Here is a 26,536-nt window from a genome sequence, read left to right as displayed (position 1 = left end):
GCTGTTGTGTTTGCGCTGTTGTCTCAGGTAAGCTTTACAACAGTAAACCCACTTTAATCCATGATCCTTTATTTGTGTGTCTTTGTGTGTGTGTGTGTTGACAGAGACGTGGGCTGCGTGCTGAATACGTACAAAACAAATGTCTGCTGCTGTGAATTTGTGAAACGGCATTTTGCAATGCAAAGCAGTATCTGTGATTGTTCACACATGAATATTCATGTTATATGACATGTGTGCGTGCGGACAATGAGAGTGAGGCTCGGCCATGAAGCCCGTATTTTCTCTGCACACTATTGAGCGTGTGGTATTATTATAGGATTGGAGATTTGCAGTCGGCTATTTACGGAGACAATATTGAAAGACAACACAATGGTCTCTATCTATCTAGTGTTTTTCTAATCGTGATGACCACTCAAAGTGCAGTTTTACCATCCACCCGTTCACACACACAGTGGATCTATTTGCAGCACTTCCTCTAGCACACGTCATTCAAACACCACCGGCACACTTGGGGTTCAGCATCTTGCCCAAGGACACTTTAACCTTCTGGTTAGAGGACAACCCGCTGTACCTCCTGTGCCACAGCCGCCCCACAATGCAATGCACAACACTTCCATTTTGTTAGGAATTTACACTTTTTTTCTTTAAGGGACAAATCCAGTCACTGTGACAGACTTTGACCTTTGTTACCCATCCATCCAACTCTTCTTTTTTAAAAGAGAAATATACTTTTGTTGATGTTATAAGTAACCGAATGTCTCGATTGGGAGGGAAAATAATCTTGTTTGAGAAAATGATGTATTATTTTATCTTGCTGCTCAATCTGTGCGACTGCTACTTTCAAACCAAAGCTCGGTGTGTCAGTTAGCTGGACGCGGATGAAAGCAACCATCGGCAGCCATTGGTGTGGTTAGATTAAAACAAACCACGCAGAGTCTCCATGAGAATAAATAACGTCCTGAGCAACAGCCACACGACAGCGGACGCTCAGAACAGTTGATTCTCCAATTGGCAGTGTCTCTCCTCGAAATCAGTGCAGATGTGGCCTTATATAGTTAGAATATGGGGGTGTAGAAACAAATGCTGGCTGGTATTTGTTTACTCTCCCAATTCCCTGTCCTCTCGTGGCCTCATATCACACACTTGCGAGGCCCGGTCGAGGCTTGTGTTTTCTTTATGTCTGTGATTCTGAGACGCGTTTACGTTTTCTCGCCACCGTGGCATTTATTTGGTGTGTTGATGTGATTACAGAGCTCCAGAATATCAATCTTTCCTCTCGCTCTTTCGGTCCCCGTCTTCTCCTCCGCCCGTCTCTCCCTCTCTCCCTCTCATGCTCTCAGGCTGAATGTCTGGCAGGATGTCAGCTATTGATTCATACAGGCAACATTTTAGCAATGATGGCGGCTTATGGGTTGCGCCAAACAGAATACAACAAACAGGAGATCAGGTTTCAGACGAGTTGGCTGGCGGATGAGAAGAGGAAGAGAAACGACATTAACCACTTCTGTATCAATACAACAAAAGAAAGGACTTATATCACTTTAATAGGAATGTACATTGGGTTATAAAAGTGGAGTGAGCAATGGAACAAGACAACAGGCTTCCTCTCACTGCGTGGATGTGGGTCATGTGCAGGAACTACGTTGCTCCCTATTAAGTTACGATTTTCGATGATTATCAGCAAAAGCCCACGAGCTACGCAATTATTCCAGGAGCAATTTTCTGCCAACACAGGTGAACGATAAATGTCAGCTCACAAATACCAAGAAAGACAAGAGTAATGAGAAGGAAACTGCACACAAGAAATCAGTAAAGCTCCCTTCAAAACTCTTTAAAATATTAAATTATCATGACAAACTGAGCAAGACTCAATGTTTAGGTTCTTACGTAGAAGTACCACTCCTCACTAATCTCCTTTTTTATGACTGTGTTGGAGATATTTGATCAGGTTTAATTGAATGTAACCAAACAACCCTATAAACTGTTAAAATGCAATAGTGTGCAATTACAATATTCCTCAAATGAGTAGAATCCCAGTGAAATTAGATTTTATGAGGAGCAGTTTCCCCTCGTTTGAGGTTTTACTGCTGCCCTTTTAACCACATTATCTTGTTGACCTCCTCTTCAATGGTTTAATGGCTCCCAATCAGACTTGCAACTCCAATTATTGCCAACCAGTAATGGATGGAAATGTGCATTAAATAGTATTGTCTGTATTTGCGTAAATATTGTGGAATTTCTTTTAAAATTTGCTTTAAATTTGGTTGCAAGCTTGATGATGATAAGAGGTTTATGGGAAAAGGGGCATTAATATTCATACAAAAAAATCTATAGAGGGACAAATGCCATGATGGACATTTTACAGGTTACTAACAATCCCAAGGATACTGCAACTTGTGCTACTCGTATAGATGACGATTTGGACCAGTGAAGCTCCAGTGAGATTCAGTATATCAGTTCTAAAAACCATTTATCTCCAGTTCCTCTCAGGTGTGTGTGGTTTGCTTGTTAAACAGAGTCCATTGCCCGCTGACTCATACTTGACTGTTTTGACAGTTTGTGGTCTGAATCGTGATCCTGGTGCAGCCATGGTAAAGTCCCTGGCTTTCTAAAAAAAGAAGTAGAAGGTAAAACTTCTAAAACCTAAACCACACATTTAGGCATGTAAAGGAAATGTACACCCACACATGCTCATATAGATTCCCTGTATTTGGCTCTGACATGGACCCTTGCAGAAACACAGTTTAATAAATAAATGAAGGGGAGGAGACAAAAGCTCTGAAAAGTACCACTTAAACAATTATTACCTCCTTGTTCCGCTTAGGCTACTACTTAATATTTGATGACTCCTTTCCTTTCCTCTGGCCCTCCTCCTTTTCCTCTTTCCTCCTCCTCTTCTTAAGTTTTTTATTTATTTTTTATTCCGGCCAATGAAAAGGTCAGGCCCCCTTAGTTGATTCTCTTGACTCTGAACATACTCCTAAAGATCTCTAGTTGGGACCTTTGGATTTTCATGTACAGATTTACAGAGAAGAACCAGAGTGATCTTCATTAAATCCAGAGGGAACTCTTCCGTGCGTTTTTTCAAAATTGGATATCATGAATTTGTATCCAGACGTGTTTCAAGATGCGTTCAAACAGCAGAACAATATCTTTATCTGTGTATTTTTTATTGAAAAGCTTTGACCTTCTTGACCTCCTTGTCGGTTTCCTGCCTTTTGAACACATGAACACATTAACATTCACCTTTGGTCATCTCCTCGTACAAGGAATGCTGAGTGCATGGAAAACACATCTTCTCACTCTGTTAGACCTACTGTTTAGCAATCTGAATTTTAAACTACGTAATCTTCAAAGATGTGGTGGAGGGTGTTATGAAAGAAGAACTTGCGAAACATTACTCGATCCAGCAATTTTGACCCAGTGTATCTCCCTCTGGCTCTGTGATGATCGTCTTCAGAGTGGACGTCAATGGACTGGGCATCAACAGCAAGGTTTCCACTGTCCTTTCTGTGTCTCTAACAATGTGCAGACTCCAGCACATGCAACACACTCTGCTGATACAGCGAGGTAATAAGGTTACCTCTCTGTGAATGCTAACGTCGTCAGTTTCCTCTGTTAACTTAACCAAATCCCTCCATCCCTCCATCACTCACATTCTATCACCTCCTCACGGACGCTTCCTTCCTGTCTCAGTTTATTAAGTACCATCTTTTTCACTTCAACTAAATTATGCATTCCTGTTCAGTGATGTCACTGTCAGACGTAGAGGCTCGAAAGTCACTTATTTATTTATTTAAATCCAATCAATGAGTTGACTGACAGGGGGTGAATATGGTCGTGCAAGATGTCGGCTACAGGATTGGTCGTCCCATCTCTCCTGTGTGTTATACTTTATGTTTAGTGTTCACCTTCAGTTTTATTTTGTCTTGTTGCATCAACCAAGAGAAAGATTGTGCAGTAGCGATTTCATACAAGATTTCACTGTCTGTGGCCTCGTACCATTCAAAGACTCAGGGGAGGAAAGGTGTTCTCCACTGTAGTGTGAAGTTAACACTAGATGGCAGTCTTGGATTGAAACCGCACATTGTGTGTACGTGTGTGTGTGTGTGTGTGTCTACGTTTGTCAAGCCTGGTTCTGCATGGTCTCAGCTGACACTTTGTTGACAGTGATGACAGATAAAGTCTCTCTCTCTCTCTCTCTCTCTCTCTCTCTCTCTCTCTCTCTCTCTCTCTCACACACACACACACACACAGATTATACTGAGTGTCGCTCTGTGGCAGCGGTGTTTGGCTTGGTTCGCCACATTCGTCAGTGTCGTGAGGTCATGAGTCTAATATTAAACAGATATTATCTCTGTGTCCTTTTATCTAAGCTTTTTTACACACTGACAAAACCTGACAGATTTCGCTCCCATTTGAAAGCTGCACTTAGGCTCATCTCATTTTTTTCAAAAGAGCGTACACTGCAGAAACGGGTTAGACCCTATAATATCATAGATTCATTATGGACCCTATAATTTAAAGAATATTGTGCCACACTGGGTTTGTTGAACCAATGATATCTTGGTTTGTTCAAATTAAAGTAAACAAGGTATATCAACACAATTTAAAGCTTTAATTTGAAAAGAAAGCAAAACTAAGAGTTTTTTCTGACCAAATAATTGATATAAAAAGATAATTTATAATGAAAATTATTGTAGGTTGCTTATCAACTCCCTTACCATACCTCTGATATATATATATTTAATAGATCTAAGTTATATCTTCATTATTATTTAGTGAATTAAATGTTCAAAAATGCTCAAGTGAACATACTAATTTTACTTTGTTGTGTGACCAATAGTTGAATTTACTTGCATATAACACTGTCAATCATAAGCTGTGTAGATGAATGACAGCTCCCCAAAACGTGCATTCTACATTCAACATGCGTCTACGTGCATGATACCTTCCCCCCAACCTAAATATTTTGTATTTTATTTAGTTATGTTAGAAACGTATTCGACAGGCAGACTGGCACATTTAAAATTGTGTTCTCACATGACTCGCTTGGACATGTTCCGGACATTGTGCTGGGGGGAGCTGGCAGGGGGAGTCTGAACTTTTTGTTTCAGCACACCGAGAAAAACTTTCAGGACAATGTCCGGAGTTCTCTCCTCGCCCCACAGCCGCTTGTGAGCGTGACTTCTCCGCTTTAAACCTTCCCGCTCCGGTTTGCCCCTCGCTGTCCATCAAGCTTTTCAATCTCTCCCCGGGTTAAACTGCTGCAAGTGTCGGAGCTCCTCGACCTTTGACCCCGGCAGCGCCTCTAATCTGCGCGGAGGAATGAGAGGCATTCTTCAGCTGCTGCAGCAGGAGGTGGTGGAGGAGCTGCTGCTGCCGGTGGGAGGGGAACTCACGACGTAGTAGGGACCCAGTCAGTCAGTGAAGTTTCCAGCGACTCGGCCATCGCGGTCTGGAGCTAGATCCTCCCGGAGATGATCGTGCTCGGCGGAGGGGATTTACGCGGGGAAACGAGGCGGTGATCGCGGGAGTTTATCATCCGATCATGGGTCAGACGGCCGGGTCGGCTGTGTCCCAGCCCGCCAGCGGTGAGTGTGTGTTTCTGTGCATGCGTGCAACATGTCTCTCTCTCTCTCTCACACACACACACACACACACACGCACACACACACACGCACACACTTACACATTCCGCTATCTTCATCCAGGAAGTCCTCTTTCTCATTTCTGTCGAAGCTTCGCGCAGAAACAAAGCGCACGGTGGTTTCCTGCCGAGGGGAAGTGAGTGAAGTGTGTTTTTAAAATGAATTTCAAACTCTCTGACATCACCGTGCGGGGCTTTGTGAGGCTAACACGGATCCGGATCGGGAATCAGGGGCAGGGGAGTCCAGGGTTTGACTCGTGTTTGTGTACTTTAGCTGCCAGTCCGACACATGAACTGAGGATTCGAACCATGTTTGTTTACCCACAGAGTGAACGGAGGATCGCAGGAAGCTGCCAGGTTCACAGCTCATTCACGATCAGGACCGTAATAACCGAGAATATGCCAAGTTTACTTCAGTTCAATAAAGTCAATATTCACTATCTTATCTTAGATTAAAAGTGCAGGAGTATAAACAACATGCTTGTCTTGTCCTCTCCCTATTCTGTAGTAAATCATCGAACAAAAACTAGGAATATAAATCCACTCCTTCCACTACAGCAGTTGTCTTCTCCGATTTCAGATCTCAAAGTGCTTTCAATTCCTCTTCTGGTTTATTAAGCCTCTCGTGGAAATTTTCCATCGTATCAAACTGTCTAAACTGAGATATTTGCTTTGTTTGATTTCCTCCCTCAGTCAATGCTCCAAGAATCACCCAACAAAAGAATTTACATACTTCTGAGATTCAATCAGTCAATCAAATTGTATTTGTATAGCCCATATTCACAAATAACAATTTGTCTGATAGGGCTTTAACATGGTGTTAGATTGTTGCAACAAAAACAATAGCCGCGTCCCAATTAAGCAGCCGCATCCTTTGGAGGACCAGCTCTAGTCAGGTTTACCACTGGAGGCAATTATTAGCCACGATCTGAAGTACTATTGATTAGTGCACGCAGGGGTTGTCTACCACATCTTTGCCCATAACTCAAGATTCCTTTAAGCAACGTTGATTTAACGCAATGACGACATTTGTCCCATGTCCCGGATATACACAGGATGTCTTCACAGCGGATGAAGGGAAAACAAATGATGGAATTTTCCATACATTGAATGGAAACCTGTATACACTGAAGACCACAAGCACAATATACTGAAAAAACACTAAAACACTGATGCTGCTTTTCAGTTTGTGTGTAGTTCTCTGTTCCCTATGATGAAATTACAGACATGATACCGACTAACCAGCTGGTTTTGTGCGTGGGATCACTGCTGCGGCGTTTGTAATGAGGAAGGAATTGCAAGCCATGCCTCCAAAGGTAAATATTTGTTTGAGCAGGATATTTTGTCTGTCACCAAATTTTACAACCATTTGAAAAGTTAAGGCTTTTCCACAGATGTAGCTCCAGCCATGGTTGACCCACAAACACGGGTAACGGTCAAAAAAGAAACCAGTCCTCTAAGTCTTGATCCAAGTGATACAGCTCTATAGGCCTGTGTGGCTGTAAAATATATTGAGAGTCTGTGAAACACATTCCCTGAAACTCTATTGAAACTATCATTTCCACCATTCATCAAAAGCAGAAATCTAAACAGTCGCCAGTTCAAGGAACTTATGAGTGAGCATTATTAAACAGAGATCTTTTAACTCGCTGATGGAAGGAGAACTTTACTTCCTCAGAGAACTACACTAGAGTTATAATAGTTCATAGTAAATTGAATATAATTAGATTTTGGACTGTTGGTTGGTGAAATTTGAAGACGTCTCTGTGGCTTCTCGGAGATTAAGATGGATACTTTTCAGGGGGATCAGTGTTTTCAGTGTGGGATCGTATAGACCTTGGTCTTTTCTGTGTGTGAGTCATAACTGTAAATATTTACCATCCGTCCACATTTTGATGGGAAAGCTTTGAGGCAGTGAAGTAGGGGAAGTGATCAAGGACGCCAACTGAAAACAAAACTGGACCTTCTTCTTACTCTGTCAGCGTTTGCAGTCAAACCGAGACTGTTTTGTTGCAAACTTAAGTCAACATAGGAACCTGAGGCTGTAATAAGGATTTATATGCCCTGTATTGCTGTATTACAGGTTACACAATGAGGATGTGCTGTGCTTTGAATGCTGAATCTACAGTTCTGAGAGCAGGAGGAGGAGGGGGGGGGGGGGGATTGACCCTGTTTGGGATATCACGGAAAGATCCGAACATGAAGCTGATATCCTGTGAGCGCTGACGTCTGATGACCGTGCATTAAAACACTGTAAAGCTGCGGCTTCCTGTTTGATTTCCTCCTGGTGTGTCACTCTTGACCTAATCCGAGCGGCTCGGTCCTGTGAGGATCATGAGTTGAGGCTGTACTGTAGCTCTCTGTCCCACGTTGGACTGAGATTTGGAAGAAATGACCCAAGTGTTAAAACTGGAGTTAATACCCGGCGTGGCCCCCCCGTCCGCTCTCGTCCAACACCGCCTGTTGCCTTGTTTTCTTCTTCTTTCCTTCCATACGCTCCTCGCTCCCATATTTTTCTTTTTGCCCCACCTCAGTTTCCACCTCTCCCCTTCTCTCTCTCTTTTCCCCCCTCTCTCTCTCCCTCTCTCACCCACTCAGTCCCTTTTCCTCCGTTCGTGATGTCTGGTTCTTCCCTCCCTGGTGACTTGCAGTGAAGGAAGGAAGCCTCTCCCTTTCCCCTCCTTCTCAACACATGTTCCTGCCATAAGGTCTGAAAAAAAAAAAAGAACCACGCTGGCTTTGACACAATACACCACCGCTTCATCTCGGGAATATCCTAGCAGACAATTCATGACAATGAAAACATGAAGAAAATAACAAATGGCCTGCGTGTCATGGCGCAATATTCCCAGTTTATTGAAAAAAAAAAGAATCCTGTGGGGTTAGTTTCCGCTCAGATTTCTGCGGTTTCTCCAGTTGTGTTTCTGATTATTCCGTCCACTTCCACAGCTGCTATCCAAATCCTGATTCAGCCTTCTAGTATGACACTGTGAGTCAGTAGTTGCAAGAAAAACACACGTTGGTATGAAATCCTGTGTGCAATCATGGAGTCGTGTCAGCAGTTGTTATGTGTAATAACATCCCTGGGTTAAACTGGGCTGGATTTAAGCCACATTGTTGTAATTAAAAAGCTGTAGTCAGCATTATTTTGGTAAAAGTTTATTGCTTCTCTCAGATGAATCCGTCTCGCCTGAAAAGCAGAATTACCGTTACCATTACTGTATTGTTTTCACTTCCCGTGTGTGGTGGAACGTTTTTTTATTTAATTCACTCAGGTTTGCTTAAAGGTCAGTTATTCAAATTCATTTGTCAAATTCGGGGAAATATCTCCTTGTGGCCCGAAGTCCTGTGTGAGCTCCACTCTGCTGCTCGAGTCAGCACCAGGGGGCGTCGATGTTCATGCACAGGGGAAGCAATAGAGTAAGAGGAAGAAGGGGGGGGGGGGGGGGGTGAAAGGTGGTAAATCTGTCACATGTTTATGTGGTGAAATGAACACTAGGTTCATTAACTGCTGGACACCAGCTCGGTTTAGGCAGGACCTGCAGCTGCATTTACGTGATTTGATTGGCTGGGGCCTGTGCTGGAGTATTCGTTTAAATGTGATTTGATTGGCTGCTGCTTGAAAAGCTGAGCCATTTCAAAAGTTCTACCAAAGTCAGTGTGAAGCAATGGAACCACAAGGCAGTTGTGCATGATGTCATCCCATTCAAAGTGAAAATGCAGAGTTTCCGTTGAAGCCTCCAAAGATCAGTGTGAAGAAACTGAAGAACTGGACTTCAACCCTGCCCTCGTGTCCTGGTTTTCATCAGTACCAATAGATGAGAACTCATGGTTTACATTTAATTTATCCTTTAATTGACCAACTGTTATAGTTAGTCTTTCTATGCTTTGAACTTTGAGCTTCATTAAATTCTAGAAGTGTTTGTTTACTGATATGGTCCGTGCTGTCACTTCCTCTGCGACTCACAATAACACATTTTCAGTGAATGAACATCGGCTCATTTTCAGTTCAAAGCAATCCTTTTTACATAAAAATGCTGCTACGTGATTTGTTTCTTTTATCTAGTGAAGATTTAATTAAATGCACATTTAAATAAAACTAAATGAAAAAACCTTGGCCCATGCTCCAGGCCCCCCAAGGCATGCTTATGGTAAGTGACTGATTATGCGATAAACTATCAAATTGTGCGATTTTAGCGACTGAACCATCTCATTGTCAACCTTCCCTTTTTTCTTGAAAACTATGTTCAAGTCAACAGTAATCTTTGTTTTGCTCCTCTCCTCTCTGTCTCTCCTCCTCTTTTCTATTCTCTCCCAACTTATAATTGGGACCATTGTCCCTATTTGGTTCCCACTAGATGTTTAATCGTCAGACTAATGGTGATGATAATCACTTTTACTGATTTTCCCATCATTAGCTGCTGAAATGCACCTATTGTGATTTGATATCAACACAGGAACAGGAAATGAATGTGTGTACATGCTTGTGTAGATGTGCGTGTGTGTGTATATATGTGTGTGTGCGTGTGTGTGTGTGAGAGAGAGGACTAAAATGGTGTCTGGGGAGAGCATGTTCTGGCCTGATCTGCTCTGCACTTTTCCATGTCGTTGTGCTTTTAGTTCCTATGTTGTGTACGTACACACAGTCAGGATTATCACGTGAGCAAAATCCAAATGGGAGCAATTATCGTAACGACACAGTTTCTTTTTACATCTATATTTTATACATTTCATTATTCAGCAACAGGAAAACGCTGTGGCATCCTTTTATTCTATGCTTTTCATTATATAAAAATGATGAGACATCTGCTTCTTGACATAAGATTCTTTCTTTATGTTATCGAACTCTCCTTCAGTCCTGTGCAGTATTGATTGTGTTGTGTAGTCGCGGTATCAAGGTCCTGGGGACACATTCAATCGACCAATTGCGAGTTCGTCCCAGCTGTCAATCAAGAGGTTTCACCTTGTTTTCATCGCAGCAAAGAACGTTCATCAGTGTGATGAGAACTATCCGAAAATGTATGACTTTTATTGGCCCATGTCCCATCCACAACATGGAGGTGGCCACCAGGGGGCGACCAGGACGCTTTGGCTTCACTTTTAGGGAGCTGTCATGTAGTCCATCTTTATATAGTATATAACATTGGTATCGTTAGTATATAAATCTCCATATATGATGAAATACAACCTTTATTAAGTTTCTGTCTATTGAGACAGACATGAGCTGGAATTCATTCATTTTATACATGTAAACCCTGATGGTTTTGTGGCTGTGACATGTCCGAATGTGAGTAAGGCCTATGTAAGTTAACATTTCCGAGAGGCGATGAGTGAAGTAATTTCAGGTCACATACGATGCCATGCATGTACACACAGAAATGATAAACGTTTGATCCCCGCAGGCCTCCGTACGTTCAGGCTTGAGTGAGTCAGCAGTGTTGTGTAGCTGAAAAAACAAAAACCTTCCTCAGTTTGAATCTGAGGAATCACACACCACCTCTCTTTCCTCTGTAAGGTTCCGCTATGGTGCACACACACACACGCACACACATGCACACGCTAATGCGCACACTTGCACACACACCATTCACTCACTGCAGTTTTCCAGAAGGTTCACAGCACATCTAATCTTTCAACAGGAAGAGGAGGAGTTGTGGAAGGACGGGGCTCGCCACCCAACACACACACATGAGGACACACACTGTAAACACTGTACAGAAACAGAGTTATAAATATTCCTACTTTCATACTGAAAGCTGCGTTGTCATGTGGGAAAGATTTACGTCAGCTAGATGGTTCATTATAAGCCCTTTCCGTCTGCTTCTGACCCTGATTGTATATTTCTCCATGTGTGTCTTCTAGTTGATGGGTTGGAGAAATCATCATCGTTGGCCAGCTGCGACGTGGTGGTGGACAGCGCCGCCAATACCCAGAATGCCCCTGCAACGCGGCAGCAGCGAGGCAAGCTGTCGTCACTAGGGAAACTGTTCAAGCCCTGGAAGTGGAGGAAGAAGAAGACCAGTGACAAGTTCCAGGATCTTTCCAAAGGTAGGACATGTCTTGTGTGTGTTTTAATGACACTGTATGAACAGTGTCCTCTGATTTGTTCTCCTCAATCCAGTGTCTGTGCAACATCATGGCTTACATTTCTGGATTTGTGCAGAACATTAAGTCTGAACTGGAGCGGCGTCGCTCCCTGAAGAGCTTTAAAAGGAAAAGAGCGAACAGTTTGTGCTCGCTGATTTATTCGTGAAGTGTCGGCTGCCGTGTACGTCTGAGGCTTCATCCGTCTGCAAGTTTCACAACTCCACGTCCCTCCAGCTAGTTTCTGTCCACATGTGAACTAACTAAACGAGAAGTCGGCCTTCAAGTTCCTTTTTCTTTTTGTGCATCTCATCTTTGAGCCCTGAGAGTTTTTAATGTTTGCTCCTTTCTCATCACATAGGAGCTTTAAATTAATTACTCGATTGTTCCCTCTGGGACGGGGGCTAGTGAAGGAGTAAAAGTATCTAAAGGAGTAAGGGAGAATGGAGCAGGAGCTGTGCTGGCAGATTGGGGCAGCATCAGCAGTAATGTGGAAGGCAACCTGTCAATCTACGTTCTGACCTTCACCTGCGGTCATGAGCTTTGGGTAGTGACCAAAAAAATGACGTAGTGGAAACAAGCAATCGAATTTAGCTTTCTTCATTAGAGATCGGATATTGGCGCAGACATCTGGATGGACTGCTGACGTCCTGGATCCCTATTAATTGGAGGTTTCTCTAACATACACCCTACTGGGAGGAGTCTCGGGGGTTCACCCAGAATTCGCTGAAGGGATTATTTATTAGATCTGGCCTGGGACCACCTCTGGAGGGAAGTGTTGCTGGGGAGAGGCTTGCTGGAACACCTGCTTAGCCTGCTGCCTCTGCAACACAACCTTTGATAACAGCAAGAGGATAGATGACTGATTGATTGATTGATTCATTAATTAATTGATTTGAATATCAGTGTGTTCTCTTCTTGATCATCTTTGGCTGCTGTAACTGCTCCAGTGTGAACTATAGCCTCTTTCTTGATTTTGATTCCAAATAATCCTTTGCTATGCAAAGAAAAACAGTGTTGAATGCTGTTTATGACTTTGTCAAATTGTCACTATGGATGGTGTAATAACTTTATACTAATGCAATTTGAATCTTGATTCTGAGCCCAGTTATATAAACCACGTACGCGGAAGTGAAAACAAACTGGACACTAATAGGATTTAACATTGCTCGGAGCATTTGGCCTTATTTAGCTATTGTTCATTCTTATTTGTAATTGGGTACTGAACAAATCCACCTTGGGCTTTGCGTTTAGGACTTTCTTGCAATTATGTCCTGATAATCTTGCAAATGTCGGGTGAAAAGGTGCCTGATTGTTCCTCAGAGCCCAAGTTGATATCCTCAAACTCCTGGTTTCATCGAAACGACAAAGTTGTTCAGTTTACTCTCATATGAACCCAGTAAAGATAAATCCACATATCTGTGGAGTTTAAATCAGCACTGTGGCTTCACAAAAAGGATTAGTTCATTACTTTAATGGCCACAGATTATTCTTTGTTCATTAAACAGTCATTATCGACTAATCTAAAACAGAATTAACTTTAGTTCCTCATCAATGTGGTGCTGTTGTGTTGACTGCACACAAGAAGAGAAACATGGTGCAGCTGTTGTGCGATGCTTTTGCAGATTTCCGTGTAGGTTGCTGCAGCAGATCCGATGCAGGAAAATCAAATGGAATCCCTCTGTTGAATCACACATTGACCGTGTTCATCCCTCAGTTCTAGAGAGAAAAATCTCCACCAGACAAACGAGGGAGGAGCTGATCAAGAAAGGAGTTCTCATCGCCGAACAAGGTTCGTCTCATCGCTCGTTATTTCAAGTGTTTAATTCATCTATTACATATTCCTTACAATTTTTAGTTACAGTTAGTGTTTTTTTCCTGCTCCAGAAGAAGCAAACAACAGTCAAAATCTCAATGGCCACGCCACGTCCAGCGTGACGTCAGAGGAGGTCAAAGTTGACATAGAGTCACCAGAATCGCTGCAGGAGGGAAAGGCCTCTGGGCCCGGCTGCACCGCGGAGAAAACAGGTAACTGCAGAACTAACTAACAGGACTTTCTGTCACACTGTGGCCTGAAGGGTTTGGATCCTTTATAGAATGAGAGTCTGAAGAATAATACTCTTTCTCTCTCTCACAACTGAAACATTGTGGCAGAACTTGCAGAATAATAAGCTGTTTCTGTGGCAGAGCACATAGCCGAAACCCTTTCTGACACGGCCGAGGCTTCAATCTTCCAAACACAAAGTGAAACAGGAATATGAAACTTTTATACAGCTCATCGTAAATTAAATTTTCTATATTAAATAAACGTTGCAGCTTTTTTTAGATGTTGGTTGAATTTGCTCCTCTCAGTCTTGGAATGCGTCTGACAGCAGTTTTTCCAGCTGACATCGAATCCTCTGTGGAATCTGACCGGGCCCTAATGTGATCACATAGATATTCCCATCACAGGTATTCTCAGTCTGAGCAGATCTGCTAATGCCTCCCTCCCTCTCCCCCGAGGAGCCAGGCCACTGCTCTTCCTTCTGATGCTGCTTAAGTGTTGTGCTGTTTTCATCTCAACCCTGTTAGCATTGAACTCTGAGCCATTTGTTGGTCTGTGTGTAAATAAACATGAAAGCAACAGACAACGACCACTGTAAAAACACAGTGTGAGAACACGCATGTCCTCACACTGGAGGTTTGGAAGGTTAATGGGTTAATTCTATCTGTTAGTCTGGTGGAAAGAGACTTTTCCCATCATCATTAGTTCCATGTGCATCGTTCTTTATCGTCCATCATCTCTTCCATCTCCCTGTGTTTTTCTCTATTTGTGCATCTTTCTGCACAGATTTAAATATTTCTTTCTTTCAATCTCTATTTTCTATTTCAGAAACTATTTCAAAAACTGAAATATCATGTTTAAAGTCATAGTATTACGAGGATAAAGTTGTAATTTTAGACCAAGTGTCATTGTAAAGGTGTCAGATATCAGAAGATCAGCCTGTCACCTTTGTTAAAATGAGGAATGTGGAGCATCTGTTCTACTTATAAAAGTTATACTTTAGTGAGGGTTTCACAAATAACTCAATACTTATAATCTTTGGACTCATCTGCATCACAGTATCATAAGAATCAGGTCTTTGAACAGAGACATGAGACTGTGTCTTTCCTGAAGAAAGAACTACACAGACATGGGAGGAGGAGGAGGAGGAAGAAATGTTTGTTAGTGGTCGACTGTATCGTTAGTTACATCTTTAGGATATTCAAAAACAGGTTTTGTCATGGAATGTGACTTTTTTCCTCATGAATGTTCAGACTTTATTCTTTTAATGTTCAGGTTATTTTTACATTACATTACAACTTTATTCTGATAAAATGTCAACATTATTTGCGTAATATTATGACTTTTATCTTGTTGCTTACAACTAAATTTTTGAATTCTAAAGATCTCAGACTTTAATTTTCTTTTGTTTTGACTTTATACTCCGTACCTCATTTTAACCTCTTAACACCGCACTTCTGCTTCCTGCTTCCCCTGCTCGGCTCAGAGAGGCGAGATACTAAACCTCTCGTCCGGGCAAACCCGGTGCGACCTCACGACCTCCAAGCTAAAAAAACGCACGGTGCCACCCTGCCTGCCTCTTCCAAACCTGCAGGGGGCACTGCAGCCACAAGCCGGCACAGGGAGGTCGCCTCTGGGACTAAAAAGACAACTAAAACCACAGGCAAGACTGGCTCGACCACTCAGGCTAAAGCTAACCTGAGGAGCACTAACACCACTGGTCGTGTGATGGGTAAGTTCAGCTGGTCGGAGCCTGAAGCCAGTTTGCCTGTTGACGTTCTTCCCTGCCTGCCGCCCCTGCATGGAAACAGTGCTTGTATCAGTGTGTGAAGGGAAAGAAGACTGCACCTGGGAACCCCTGCGTTGTGTTCACTGTCTTCAATTGTGTGTGTCCGCCCTGTGTCTCCCTCTGGATCAAGTCTTTTCCTCATTAGAAAGGATTTGTCCTTAGTGTTGTCCTTATGATCTCTATGTGAAAAGGGCTGAATGTAATGCAGTCCACAGCCCATAATACTGCACGTGATGCTCATGCAGTTGTCCTTTTCTATTTTCCGGTTGCTATAAATGTTTTTTTATCGAATAACATCTGAAGTTCCTCCCCCCCCCCCCCCCCCCCCCCTCAGGCTCCTTCCACTAGCAAACAAAGACACTATACAGACACTTATAGAAGCTGCGTCACTCAGTATTACCTGAGGTATTGTGTATTTGCCTTGGGGTCAAAGATGTGATTAGAGATGGTTATATTGTGGCTCACAGCGTGTTCTCATACATCAGTGCCTTATGCTTCAAATCAGATAAACTGCGGAATGCATATGTACTTAATAAAAAGGCTGAAGCTATTAACTGATTAGTCAATTATATAGTAAATTGTCAAAGTGAATATCCTTGAATGTTGACTGCTAAACTGTGACAGGAAGTATTGCTTTTTTTGACATTTTCACAAACTTTCTGGCACTTTACAGCCTAAAATAATCAAATTATTAATTTGATAAATAACAAAAGACACTGGATAAATGAATGGTGATAACCACCAGGTCCGGCTCTGCTGTATATCCTATTTTTCTTCAAATTTTGTATAAATATCTGCTCATTTAATCACCTAGAAATTAAAAGTGATTATTTTCTATGGGTATAATTAAATATATTTTAACTACAGAGTCTGTTGGATACTGTTGCATTAGTGTTTTAGCCAATAGTCAACAACAAACTATAAACAACATGTTTTCAATATGTGGAGATGTCTAATGTGATTAAGGTTGACTGTGAGATAAATACTTGCGTGACACAAAGCATTTATATAGACAGAAACACAACCACACCTACATACAGTTGTCCTCAGACTGTGGGAGGAAGCTGGAGAGGCTGGAGGAAACTGGAGCACCTGGAGGAAGCAGAATTTTCAATCTTTCCTTCCTCACGTTGTCGTTCTCCTGTTTCTTCCTCAGCTAAATCCTCCAATCCAAAGAAGACAGGAGGCACTGCAAAGACCACCGCGGCCTCCACCTCCACCTCCACCCCTCGCTCTCGTGCATCTAAGGACGCGGGAGCTGCAGCACAGGCCGAGGGAAAAGATGCAAAGACCAAGCACAAATCTTGCATTCCCGTACCTCAAAAGGCCACCGTAGAGACTCCTAGTCCACCTCGGGGGTCAAAGTCCTCGACCCCTTCCTCAGACACGAAGCCCATCTCATCCAAAGCCTCAGGCAGTGAGACTGAGGGAGCTGCCTCCCAGTCTGCTCCCAGTGCATCCGCTGTGGGCGAGGAGAATCACAAAGGTCCGGCTCCTGAATCTGCAGTCCAGCCTCCTCATGTCAACACTGATACAGAGGACACTTCCTTCACAGAGGTAGAGACGGAGACCTGCTCCCAGGGGGAGGAACGGGAGAGAACAGGTGGAGAGGAAGAAAAGAAGAAAGGAGAAACCGATTCTGCTGTGGAGAACAGTCCCAGGTGAAAATACAGTTGGGACATGCAAGCTCGTGACACAAACTTTGTCCTCTGCATGTCATTCCTACATATGAAGTAGATTAAATATCTGCACAGTTGCTTTAATAAAACATCCCTCTGTAATTTTATTTAATTCCTCTCTAATATGTCCTGTGTTTCCTGCAGGTCAGCTGAGGGCCGAGCTGAGAAGCCCCAGTGCCTGAGTGTGAACACATACAAGGCCTTGGTGACGGTGATCCCTGATAGGCCGAGAGACAGCCAAACTAGTGACTCCGACTCCGACGGTCCAATCCTGTACCGGGATGAGGAGGAAGACGACGAGGAGGATGACGAGTACACAAATAGTGAGGCATTTGTTTAGTAAAGTCACTGCTTCCTTACTGATCAGCAACTGAAAAGACGATGGATAGTTGAATAATGTATTTGATGGCTCATTAACTACCATCAGACAACAGTTAACATTCAACTACAGCTCGATTGTATGTGTTTAATTTCTTAGACTTTGAAATTATGAAGCTGATCTCTGTTCAGGTTGTTTTCCGAGGCCCCAAGAAGCCTCAAGCAGCTTCACCACGTTGCGTCTCCGTTCCAGGTTCTCTGGCCAGTAAGATCCGCCGGCGGGACACGCTAAACATCAAGCTCAGGAACCGGCCCAGCATGAGAGAGCTGGAGGACAAGAACATTCTGCCCCGGAGCTCTGAGACGGAGAGACTCGAGCTCCGTCAGAAGATAGGCAGCAAACTAGTCAGGTACACGCACACACATACACACTCTGAAACACACACACACACTAAGCACGCTGTGAAAATGTAGTTGGGTGTGAATGTTCATCATAGACTTTGCCGAGATGTGAGGTCACATGTTGATTGTTTTTCAGTGTAGTTGTGGGCGATGTACCCGTACAATTGATGCACTGTTAAAATATTTCAGCCAAAGGGAGAGGCGGCTGGGAAACAACACAAATTTTGGAAAAAGATTATTATTTTGATAATGATTGTTATTTTTCTAGTAAAATCAGTGTCTTCTTTACATCCTCTGCTCCTCGTATGAGATCACACTTTTCTCTTTTCAGACGCCTGAGCCAAAGACCCACCACAGACGAGCTGGAGCAGAGAAACATCCTCAAGCGTAGGTTTCTAAAATACACTATTGAGCTGAGGGGAGGGGAGATGTGATATTTATGTTTAGAAGCTTAAATAGTCATATAAGCAGCTTTCAGACATGATCACCAGTTTCTATCCAGTGTTAACAACAGAGGGCATTCAAGTATTTTTAATGTGACATAACTCGTTTAATATTACATCAACACTTTCAACGCTATGTGGCTACAGTTAAAACATGAGATGTACGTATGAAAGATGTATAGATACTGTTGCTTCTACACAGATTTGAGGTTTGCAATATGTAACATCTCTCTGGAGAGATGGTTTAGAGTTTAAAAACACAACCCCAGCGTTTCATAACTCCAGTCTCTGATGTGGTCAGCATGAAGATCTCTTCATCTACAAAGAAGCGCAGAGAAAAAATACAAGTTCTCTACAGAAGAACTCACTGTGAATCCCAGATGGCTTGTATTTCAATCTCTGATGGGATGGAAAGACAACAAGGAGTTTACCAGTGTGTTAATTTACCCACATATAAATATACTACGCACATTAGGACACAACAAGTGTCTGTGTTACAGATTCAACTCACATGATTCATTCAGTCTCTAGAAAATAATTAATCATCTTCACTTCTCCCTTTTGGTTTTGATTAAATTAAGACGCTTGCACTGCTTCACACTTTAACACAGACCATCGCATCCCACAGTTATAAATAGAAGGAGAAGCTTGGTGTGGACACATTAGGTGTGAAAATGACTCTGCTGGTTCTCTGCATGCAGAAAAGAATGATTTGGAGGCGCAAGAAGCCAGGCAAGAGATTAAAAGGAGGCTCTCCAGAAAGGTACAGTAAACAACAACTACACAAACACACACACACACACACACACATATTTGTGAGAGCACAGAAGAGATGGAGTCAGTCTAAATTTAGCTGCAAATTAGTTTTGCTTCACCTAATGAGTCACATTAGGAGGCAGAGATGATGCTGTGTGTGGTGAAATGGGCCACCTAGTGGACACGGATGGAATTAAAGAGTTCTCTGCACCTTCAGCTCTGGTGATAGAAGACTCAAGAATGTTTGATCAATAAATACCTCGTACAACATTTAATCACTGGCAAAAAATACTACAAAATTAGATTTATTATAACTTAACACTGGGAAGACGGTATGAACTGACTTCTCTGCCCCCGGTGTGTGTGTGTAGTTGAGTGTGAGACCAACAGTGGCCGAGCTTGTCGCCCGACGGATCCTTTGCTTTAATGAGTACGTGGAGGTAACAGACGCCAAGGATTACGACCGGCGGGCGGACAAACCCTGGACACGGCTTACTCCTGCTGACAAGGTACGAGCGTTCACAACTTATCAACCTGCTCTTAGTCGTTGATGCGAATTCTATCACGTTGCAACATTAAGCTTTAATACAGTCTAAAACATGCAGGTGAACTACAATTGAAGTCAACTGGGCTCTGATGTTGAGTCCCGACTCGGAGTCAGAGTTAGGGATCATTGCACAGAGTTGAAATCCTGACTTCCTGCCAGCTAGATGAGTTCCTCAGGGGCAGAAAAAGCCTTTTTATTCCCTTTGTGCGGAGTGAATTTGTCATGTTGAAAACTGTAAAAGTTGAATGAACAAAATGTCATCATCCCCTGCAGCGTTAATAATTGTCTTTTCTGGAAATGAGCCGTTTGACCCAAATTGAGCTGACCCAGAATACTCAGCATACTTTAGATGTTTAGAAACATGTTCCTACAGAGAGAATATAAGTGCAGTATGTTCCAGGTGAGTACTGACTCACGTGTCCTTCTTCATTTCCTCAAAGGAGAAAGAGGCAGTTCCTGTGTCAGGTCTGCCCTCTGCTGTTCAATGTCAAGAACTGCACAGCACGTAGAGATCACATGTCCCAATGTGCATCCTAAATTAAGAGAGATGTGTAAAATCAGTACAAATACAAGAGAGCAGGTTAAATGCTGCTAAAGAGAGGGACAGGGTTTCATGATATATTTTTAAAACAGGATTTCTCTGCGCAATCAAGTGCATGGCTCCATTTTTGGTTGGTGGTATTATTATAATAATTATTATTATTATTATTATTATTATTATTAAGCAAGAAATCAATTTAATCATGATATATTCAAGACATTTTAGACAATTATATATATTGTGCTAGTTCCTCATCCATTTTTAGAGACATCGCTGATTTTTTGTTGTGTGTCTGTTTGTGTGTGTGTGTGTGTGTTTGTTCTGCCCCCCCCAGGCTGCCATTCGGAAGGAGCTGAATGAGTTTAAGAGCCGGGAGATGGAGGTTCATGAAGACAGCAAACAGTTCACCAGGTACTCGGTCGATGGCCTCCACCATTTAGCCGTGACTCTGACGATAACTCGCACTTCATTAGTAATTTATCACTGTAAATCCTGCTGGTTATTAGCGCACATTGATCAATATTTATATTATTCCGGTCCCCCAAAGCCATTTCCCCCAACCACATTAAAGTCATGATATACACACAGGTCGACTGCAGTTTATTAGCATCAGTCATTGATCTGCAATAAAGTTCAGGTTCATTCTCTCATGTGTTATTAGATCTGCATGACATGGTTTTGTATTGACGTGTTGAACCAAGCAGAGAGGAAATGTCCAGCAGTAAAAACCAATACACCTTTCAGTAGAACTACTTTTATAAAGTTGCACAGTACAAGTTGAGAAGTTTCGATTCGCCATTAGTAGATAATTCTCAATATCTCTCCACAGGTTTTGGTTCTGTGCAAATCTCCTTGTATCTATTTTTCTGCCCTTTGATTTTGTGCATCTGTCTCATAAATCTGTTAAAAATAAGAGCAAATAGAATCCAAGCACTGTTTAACATTCCGTAATGATTAACTTACATTTATCGTCCTTATCTGTCGCTGTAACGTTTCAATCAGTCGTAAATCTTTGCCAAAAACACACACGACTAAGCCAGGATTCAATCTCTAAAGCCAATTACAGTGTCCAGAGATGGGACTGGATCTGTACCAGCAGAGAGTTCCTGGCCTTTGTCCAGTTTCCCACATTCTTATGTGTTCAAGTGCTTTGTCTGAATCTTTTAGTGTTTAATTAGAACAGCTTTATTTTCATGGGGCACTTTGTGACTTCCCCTGTGAAAGGTGGGACATTAAATCAACTTTATACATCACCTTGCTTACACAGGAGGCCCTGTCATCATCCGTTCTCAGGCATTCTCAGGTCTGGGGGATGGAGAGTAGAGGTGCTAGCTATCTGAGAACCAAAGGTGCTGAGGTGGAGGTCAGGCTAATAGGGGAAGAGAAGGAGTTTCTTTAGGATGCGGAACTTGACTGGAAGCATGTGAAGAATGTCGAAATGTCTGCTGCGAAAAGTTTTAGACCCGCTGTGAATTTATTTCTAAAGCACCTAGAGGAGAGGTGCTTCACAAAATAAAATATAAGTGCAACATGGTGAGTCACAGAATGGGGAAAATCATACGTTTTGGTTACATTTTGATTTCTTATTTTATATTTTTAATCATTTTGTCAAATATATCGTATAGAAAATGTGTGAATGTTCATTATAAATGAAGCAGGGTGATGGTAAATATTGTTTTCTTCTTTTAAGTTAATGTTCCAAAAACCCAAAGATATTTTCATGTTACTCTCACGACAAAAATAAGCAGAAGTTCATAGAAGCATTCAAGCGTTGAACTGGAAAGAAGTGATTGATATTTTTATAGATGTTTTAAAATAGAGTTCCACACTTAAATGCTGTAAAATTTTGTTTTATTTTAATTCATGAATGAAACCTGTGCTTTCAGATTCCATCGGCCCTAGTCGCTCGCTGTCAGCCGGACGTCAGCACCACGACCTCTCGGGGTCGGGGGGGCCACAGCTCCCAGCCCTGCGGACCCTCAGCACACAGCTCAGTCCACTTTACTTGCCCCTGAAGTATTTATATCCCCAGTGACAGCTACAGGTGTGTCTTAAGGCCCCGGCCATCCACAGGCTCTGGTGAAATACATAACACAAATCTATAGCTGTAGAAACATTTATTTATTGTATAATTGTATAACCCAGAGGTTATACAATAATTGTATAACCCAGAGGTAGAAATGGGTGAAACTGCCGTTGTTACAATGAATGTGGCTCAAGTGTACTTTCAAGTTTTCGTACATGCTGTGGTTTGCCTTTTCAATAACTGCCAAACGGCCATATATGGACATCCTCCTGGAGCAGGAGGTGCGCGTGATTGGACCGTTGTCTGCTGTTGTCAGGAGGGGGGGGAGAGGAGGCTGGCTCTGCTCCCATGTGCCCCTCACAGCTCAGTCTGAAATACTGCAGTTCATTTGGTTTCAGACATGTTCAGAGTGTAACATTGCCACTAGGGGGCATTATATCATCAGGGTTGTGGCCCGTGAGGAAGCAGCCGTTTGTGTAGATGAAGAATAAAATGCGAATGTTATATTTATAACCGCTGAGGGAGCTGTGGGCTCCTCAGGCTTTCACAGCATAGTGCAATGGAAATCACTCGGAGTAGAGCCGCTGCTAGTCGCCCGGCTCTCTTCCTGATGGTCGTGTGTCATGTCATCACTCATCCTGCGTTGAGTCATCAAGCTTGCAGGGGATGTACTTTCCATGCTTTGACTCCGGTATCTCATGTTTAAGGCCTACTTAGAGTGATTTGGTGCCAAAGAGAAAGCCAGATTTTGGTTGCACATCTGCCTCCTACTGGGTCCAGCTTCTCGCGTGGACTTCATATGAAAGTTTTGTGACTATCGAGCAGGCAGGGAGTGTTCCAGCACTGAATGTTAAATGTGAAGAGGGTCGTTATCGATGATTTGTATTTGGCTGAGAACCCAAACCTTTAACTTCAGCTGTCAGAAATATTGAAGGACTCACAAAAGAAGAAGAAGAAAAGAAAAAACAACAAAACATGTTGCCTACTAATTCCCGTCATCTGAAATTCAACAAACACACTCGTCATTTTTCGTTCTGTGCGTGTTTTGACTGGAAAGAAGATTGTTTGATGAGTGATCCATGAGGACTCGCGTTCAAACAAAAGTCCTGCAGCCTCCTCGTCATTCCAACAACTGAAGAGGAGCGAGTTGTTCTCTCGGAGGCCGCGACATGAAAGGATGTGCGCTGATGGAAAAAGATACCAACAGTATTCATTCATGTCAATATCTATGTTCTTGTATATTGATTATTTTGTACAGAATGTATATGGAGCATGTGCATACATTTAAATCCCCTTGACTACCAATATGATACAATGCAACGTCTATGTGAATGTTTTAAGCTCTGATTTTAGTCGTCTTATTTTTATTCTATCGTCTCGTGCAGCGCAAATACAGCTGCGGTTTCTATTCTGTCTTTATCAAACCTACTGGTTTCCCAAGCAAACCATGGATGAGACATTCTGCAGGTAAATAAATCCCATTACTTCATCCTCTGCTCAGCAGGTGCAGTTCAGTTTCTTCATGCATAGTGACTCAGTGTCTCCTCAGACCGTATGTTACCCTGTACAAACTCGAAAAAATAAGCAAACAGTAAACAGACTGTAAATAAAGATGGAAGGCGCGTCTCCACTTCCTCCCACTATCCAGAAATTAAATATCCCGGATATGAACACTGCCAATTTGTATATTTGGAGCCAGAGTCTGTGCGGCTTATTGATTGAAGGTCCCGCCAATACACACACTCGAACCAATCATGAGTCAGTCAGTTAAAGTTAAATGAGATAAAGCAGATCTGGTATCACTTTATTTTTACCCAGTGTACTGTATTTAACACTCATAGACAGGATACAGTCAATGAGTTAATGCTTATGTAGTTATAAACAGATATAAAGTATTTATCAGTGTATTTTTAAACTCCTTATATGAAGCATAGACACATTTATGAACAGTTTACAACAATTACATCCATCTGATACAATGTTATTAACCATTTATAGCATAGTTCACAAGAGACTACATTATACTGTGTTACAAATGTTTACTGGTTATAAACATTAAATTAAGGCAGTAAAATAAAGTGGTACCTGATAAGAAGCTTTAGATATATTTGTTATCTAAGTCCAGGCAACAGAGTTTTGTTTTCCCTTCTAAAGCATATGTGACTTTATAATTACATAGAGGGGAGAGCTTTTCTGGATTATTACCACATCAATAAGTTTGTCTTTCTTCGGTAACAGTGATGCCTTAAACGTGAAATTAAGTACGGCTACTGCTGCTTTGCAATTACGGAGACTTCCACCCTTTGATGGAAATGTTTACACGTGTGAACAAAGCCTGCGGCCTTCCTTCAAATCAAAACCCACATTTCAGACAGGAGGCATCACCAGATCTCTGCTGCTGCTGCTGATCGAAAGTCTTTTATAATCTTTTCTCGATCCTGTAAAAACTCACAGTGAGGTGACATGACTCGCCCCGGGAATCGATTTCTCTTCTTCCAACTCCAAAGGCAGAAAGAGGCTTAAAGCAGCGAAGACCCAGGACTGACAAGTCACACGGACTATAAACACCTTTACTGTAGGTTTGACAGTAAATACTCATCTTTGAACTTATATGATGTCGTATATATCCCAGAACTCCGTACTGTTACGTGCAAACTGTGTATATTGTTTTTGTATATAAAGAATCATGGAAAAAGCATCAGTTTTGTCATCTTTCAGCGTCACCTTTCTTTATAGCGTTTAGGAATTTTAAATTCCATTAGGCCAAACGAGCTGGGGAAAAATGAGCACGAGTAGTGTTTGCCCCGAGGCTACAAATAACTACATCCTTTCTGTTTGTTGAGACTTTATAACTCCAGATAGTGTATTTCTTCATCCAGCATTAATCTTTCTCATCACCTTCCACAAGCCCTGATTTAAAAAACCTGTCAGTTCCTTTTTCCTCAAGCTGAGTCTCTGCTTCGGTTACAATTGATCCGTCGGTCTGTTGGTCCGTTACCCTTTTCACGGAAATATGTCAACTGTAAGAGATTGCTATTGGATGCCATGTTGCCACGACAACAGAGATTCGTGGTGCCCAGGGGATGAATCCTGACGACCTCAGCGGGCCTCTGAACCTTCATCTAGCGACACAGTGAGGTCAGCATGTTTGTGGATTTGAGCGAAACGTTTCATCAACAGTCACGACATGCCCGCCCTTATGATGAAATATAACAAAAATACATTTCTATCCAGCACCAACCTCTACATTTTTGACCTTATTTTAATCATTGATGAAGAAATTCTTACAAAACCAGTGACTTACTTTGTGTTTAGTGATATTTACCAAAATGTTTTTTATTAAGCTCAAAACACTGATACTAACGAATACTAACCCTATTGTAACCCCAACTTAAATGAATGTGACAAAAGCAACAACTGTAAACTTAAAGCAACACTATGTATCTTAAGTTTTACTGATCAACAGCGCCCTCTGCAGCCACACACAGTAATTCTATCTGTTGGGCTCCGTATCTAAACGATCAAGTGTTTTTTTGGCAGCCTGAGCCAGAAGAGCTGCTGCTGTACAAAAAAAATCCCTAAGACTGTTTAGAATTCTGCATATTTTAAAAGTTTAATCACTAAAAACTGGGGATAACTTTGTTTTTTAATGACTTCTGGTTATTATGGCTATTACAGTTGAAATTGCAAATGCAGAACAATTCCAGTCACTCTTCTGTGTATTTCCCAAATAACACTATCATTTTAGTTTAAGATAAACACACAGGACTTAGAGATGAACCTTATCAAACCATTGTCTGTGCCATTAAAACTTCCTCTTTCCAGCTAGAGTTCTTGTCTCTATTCCAGATAAATGTGACTTCAGTGCAGGCAGTTTGTTTGTGGTCGCTGAGTGCATGTCTTCTTCATTAATGTGTGTGTTGCAAACATCTGAGCCTTTGAGCAACTGTGTATTGAGGTCCTTATGGGAGGTTTCCTCGTCATTGACCATTAAAGTATCAAATTTCAGCCCTTTCTACTCTAGTCTGCCAGCTTTTAAAGAGGATGTGGGCGTAATGGAGTTGGGTTGGAAGAACACGACAAGGAAAGGAGAGGGTCAAGGAGAGTCAGAAGGAGGATGCAGAGGATGGTGCTGGTAGGAAATGAGCTGTGGAACAGGTCTGACGGCTCAGAGGCGAAGCGGCGTGACCGCAGGGACACGCAGGTTGTAAATTAAAGTTTCTGATTGGCTTTTCACGTACGCCCACATGTCACATG

The 26,536-nt window shown here is 42.2% G+C and overlaps 1 protein-coding gene across 3 annotated transcripts in view; it reads left to right on the top strand.

Moving 5' to 3' along the window:
- Nucleotides 1–24,977, top strand: part of phactr2 (phosphatase and actin regulator 2) — a 32,766-nt gene extending 7,789 nt beyond the window's left edge. For 2 of the 3 annotated variants that reach the window (XM_061087068.1, XM_061087070.1), the window contains exons 2-12: nt 11,513–11,698; nt 13,452–13,526; nt 13,622–13,762; nt 16,724–17,228; nt 17,391–17,569; nt 17,818–17,974; nt 18,298–18,353; nt 19,111–19,172; nt 19,537–19,674; nt 20,588–20,664; nt 22,140–24,977. In XM_061087068.1, coding sequence (XP_060943051.1) covers nt 11,513–11,698; nt 13,452–13,526; nt 13,622–13,762; nt 16,724–17,228; nt 17,391–17,569; nt 17,818–17,974; nt 18,298–18,353; nt 19,111–19,172; nt 19,537–19,674; nt 20,588–20,664; nt 22,140–22,155 — 1,592 coding nt within the window. In that variant the 3' untranslated portion in view covers nt 22,156–24,977. Of the gene's footprint in view, nt 1–5,176; nt 5,595–11,512; nt 11,699–13,451; nt 13,527–13,621; nt 13,763–16,723; nt 17,229–17,390; nt 17,570–17,817; nt 17,975–18,297; nt 18,354–19,110; nt 19,173–19,536; nt 19,675–20,587; nt 20,665–22,139 lie in introns of those variants that run through there. The other variant, XM_061087069.1, reaches the window with a different exon arrangement.
- The last annotated feature ends 1,559 nt before the right edge of the window (nt 24,978–26,536 follow it).

The sequence above is a fragment of the Limanda limanda genome, chromosome 15 (assembly GCF_963576545.1).
Source record: "Limanda limanda chromosome 15, fLimLim1.1, whole genome shotgun sequence".
NCBI lineage: Eukaryota > Metazoa > Chordata > Actinopteri > Pleuronectiformes > Pleuronectidae > Limanda > Limanda limanda.
The sequence above is the reverse complement of the archived record's forward strand: the minus strand, read 5'-3'. Positions and strand labels throughout refer to the sequence as shown.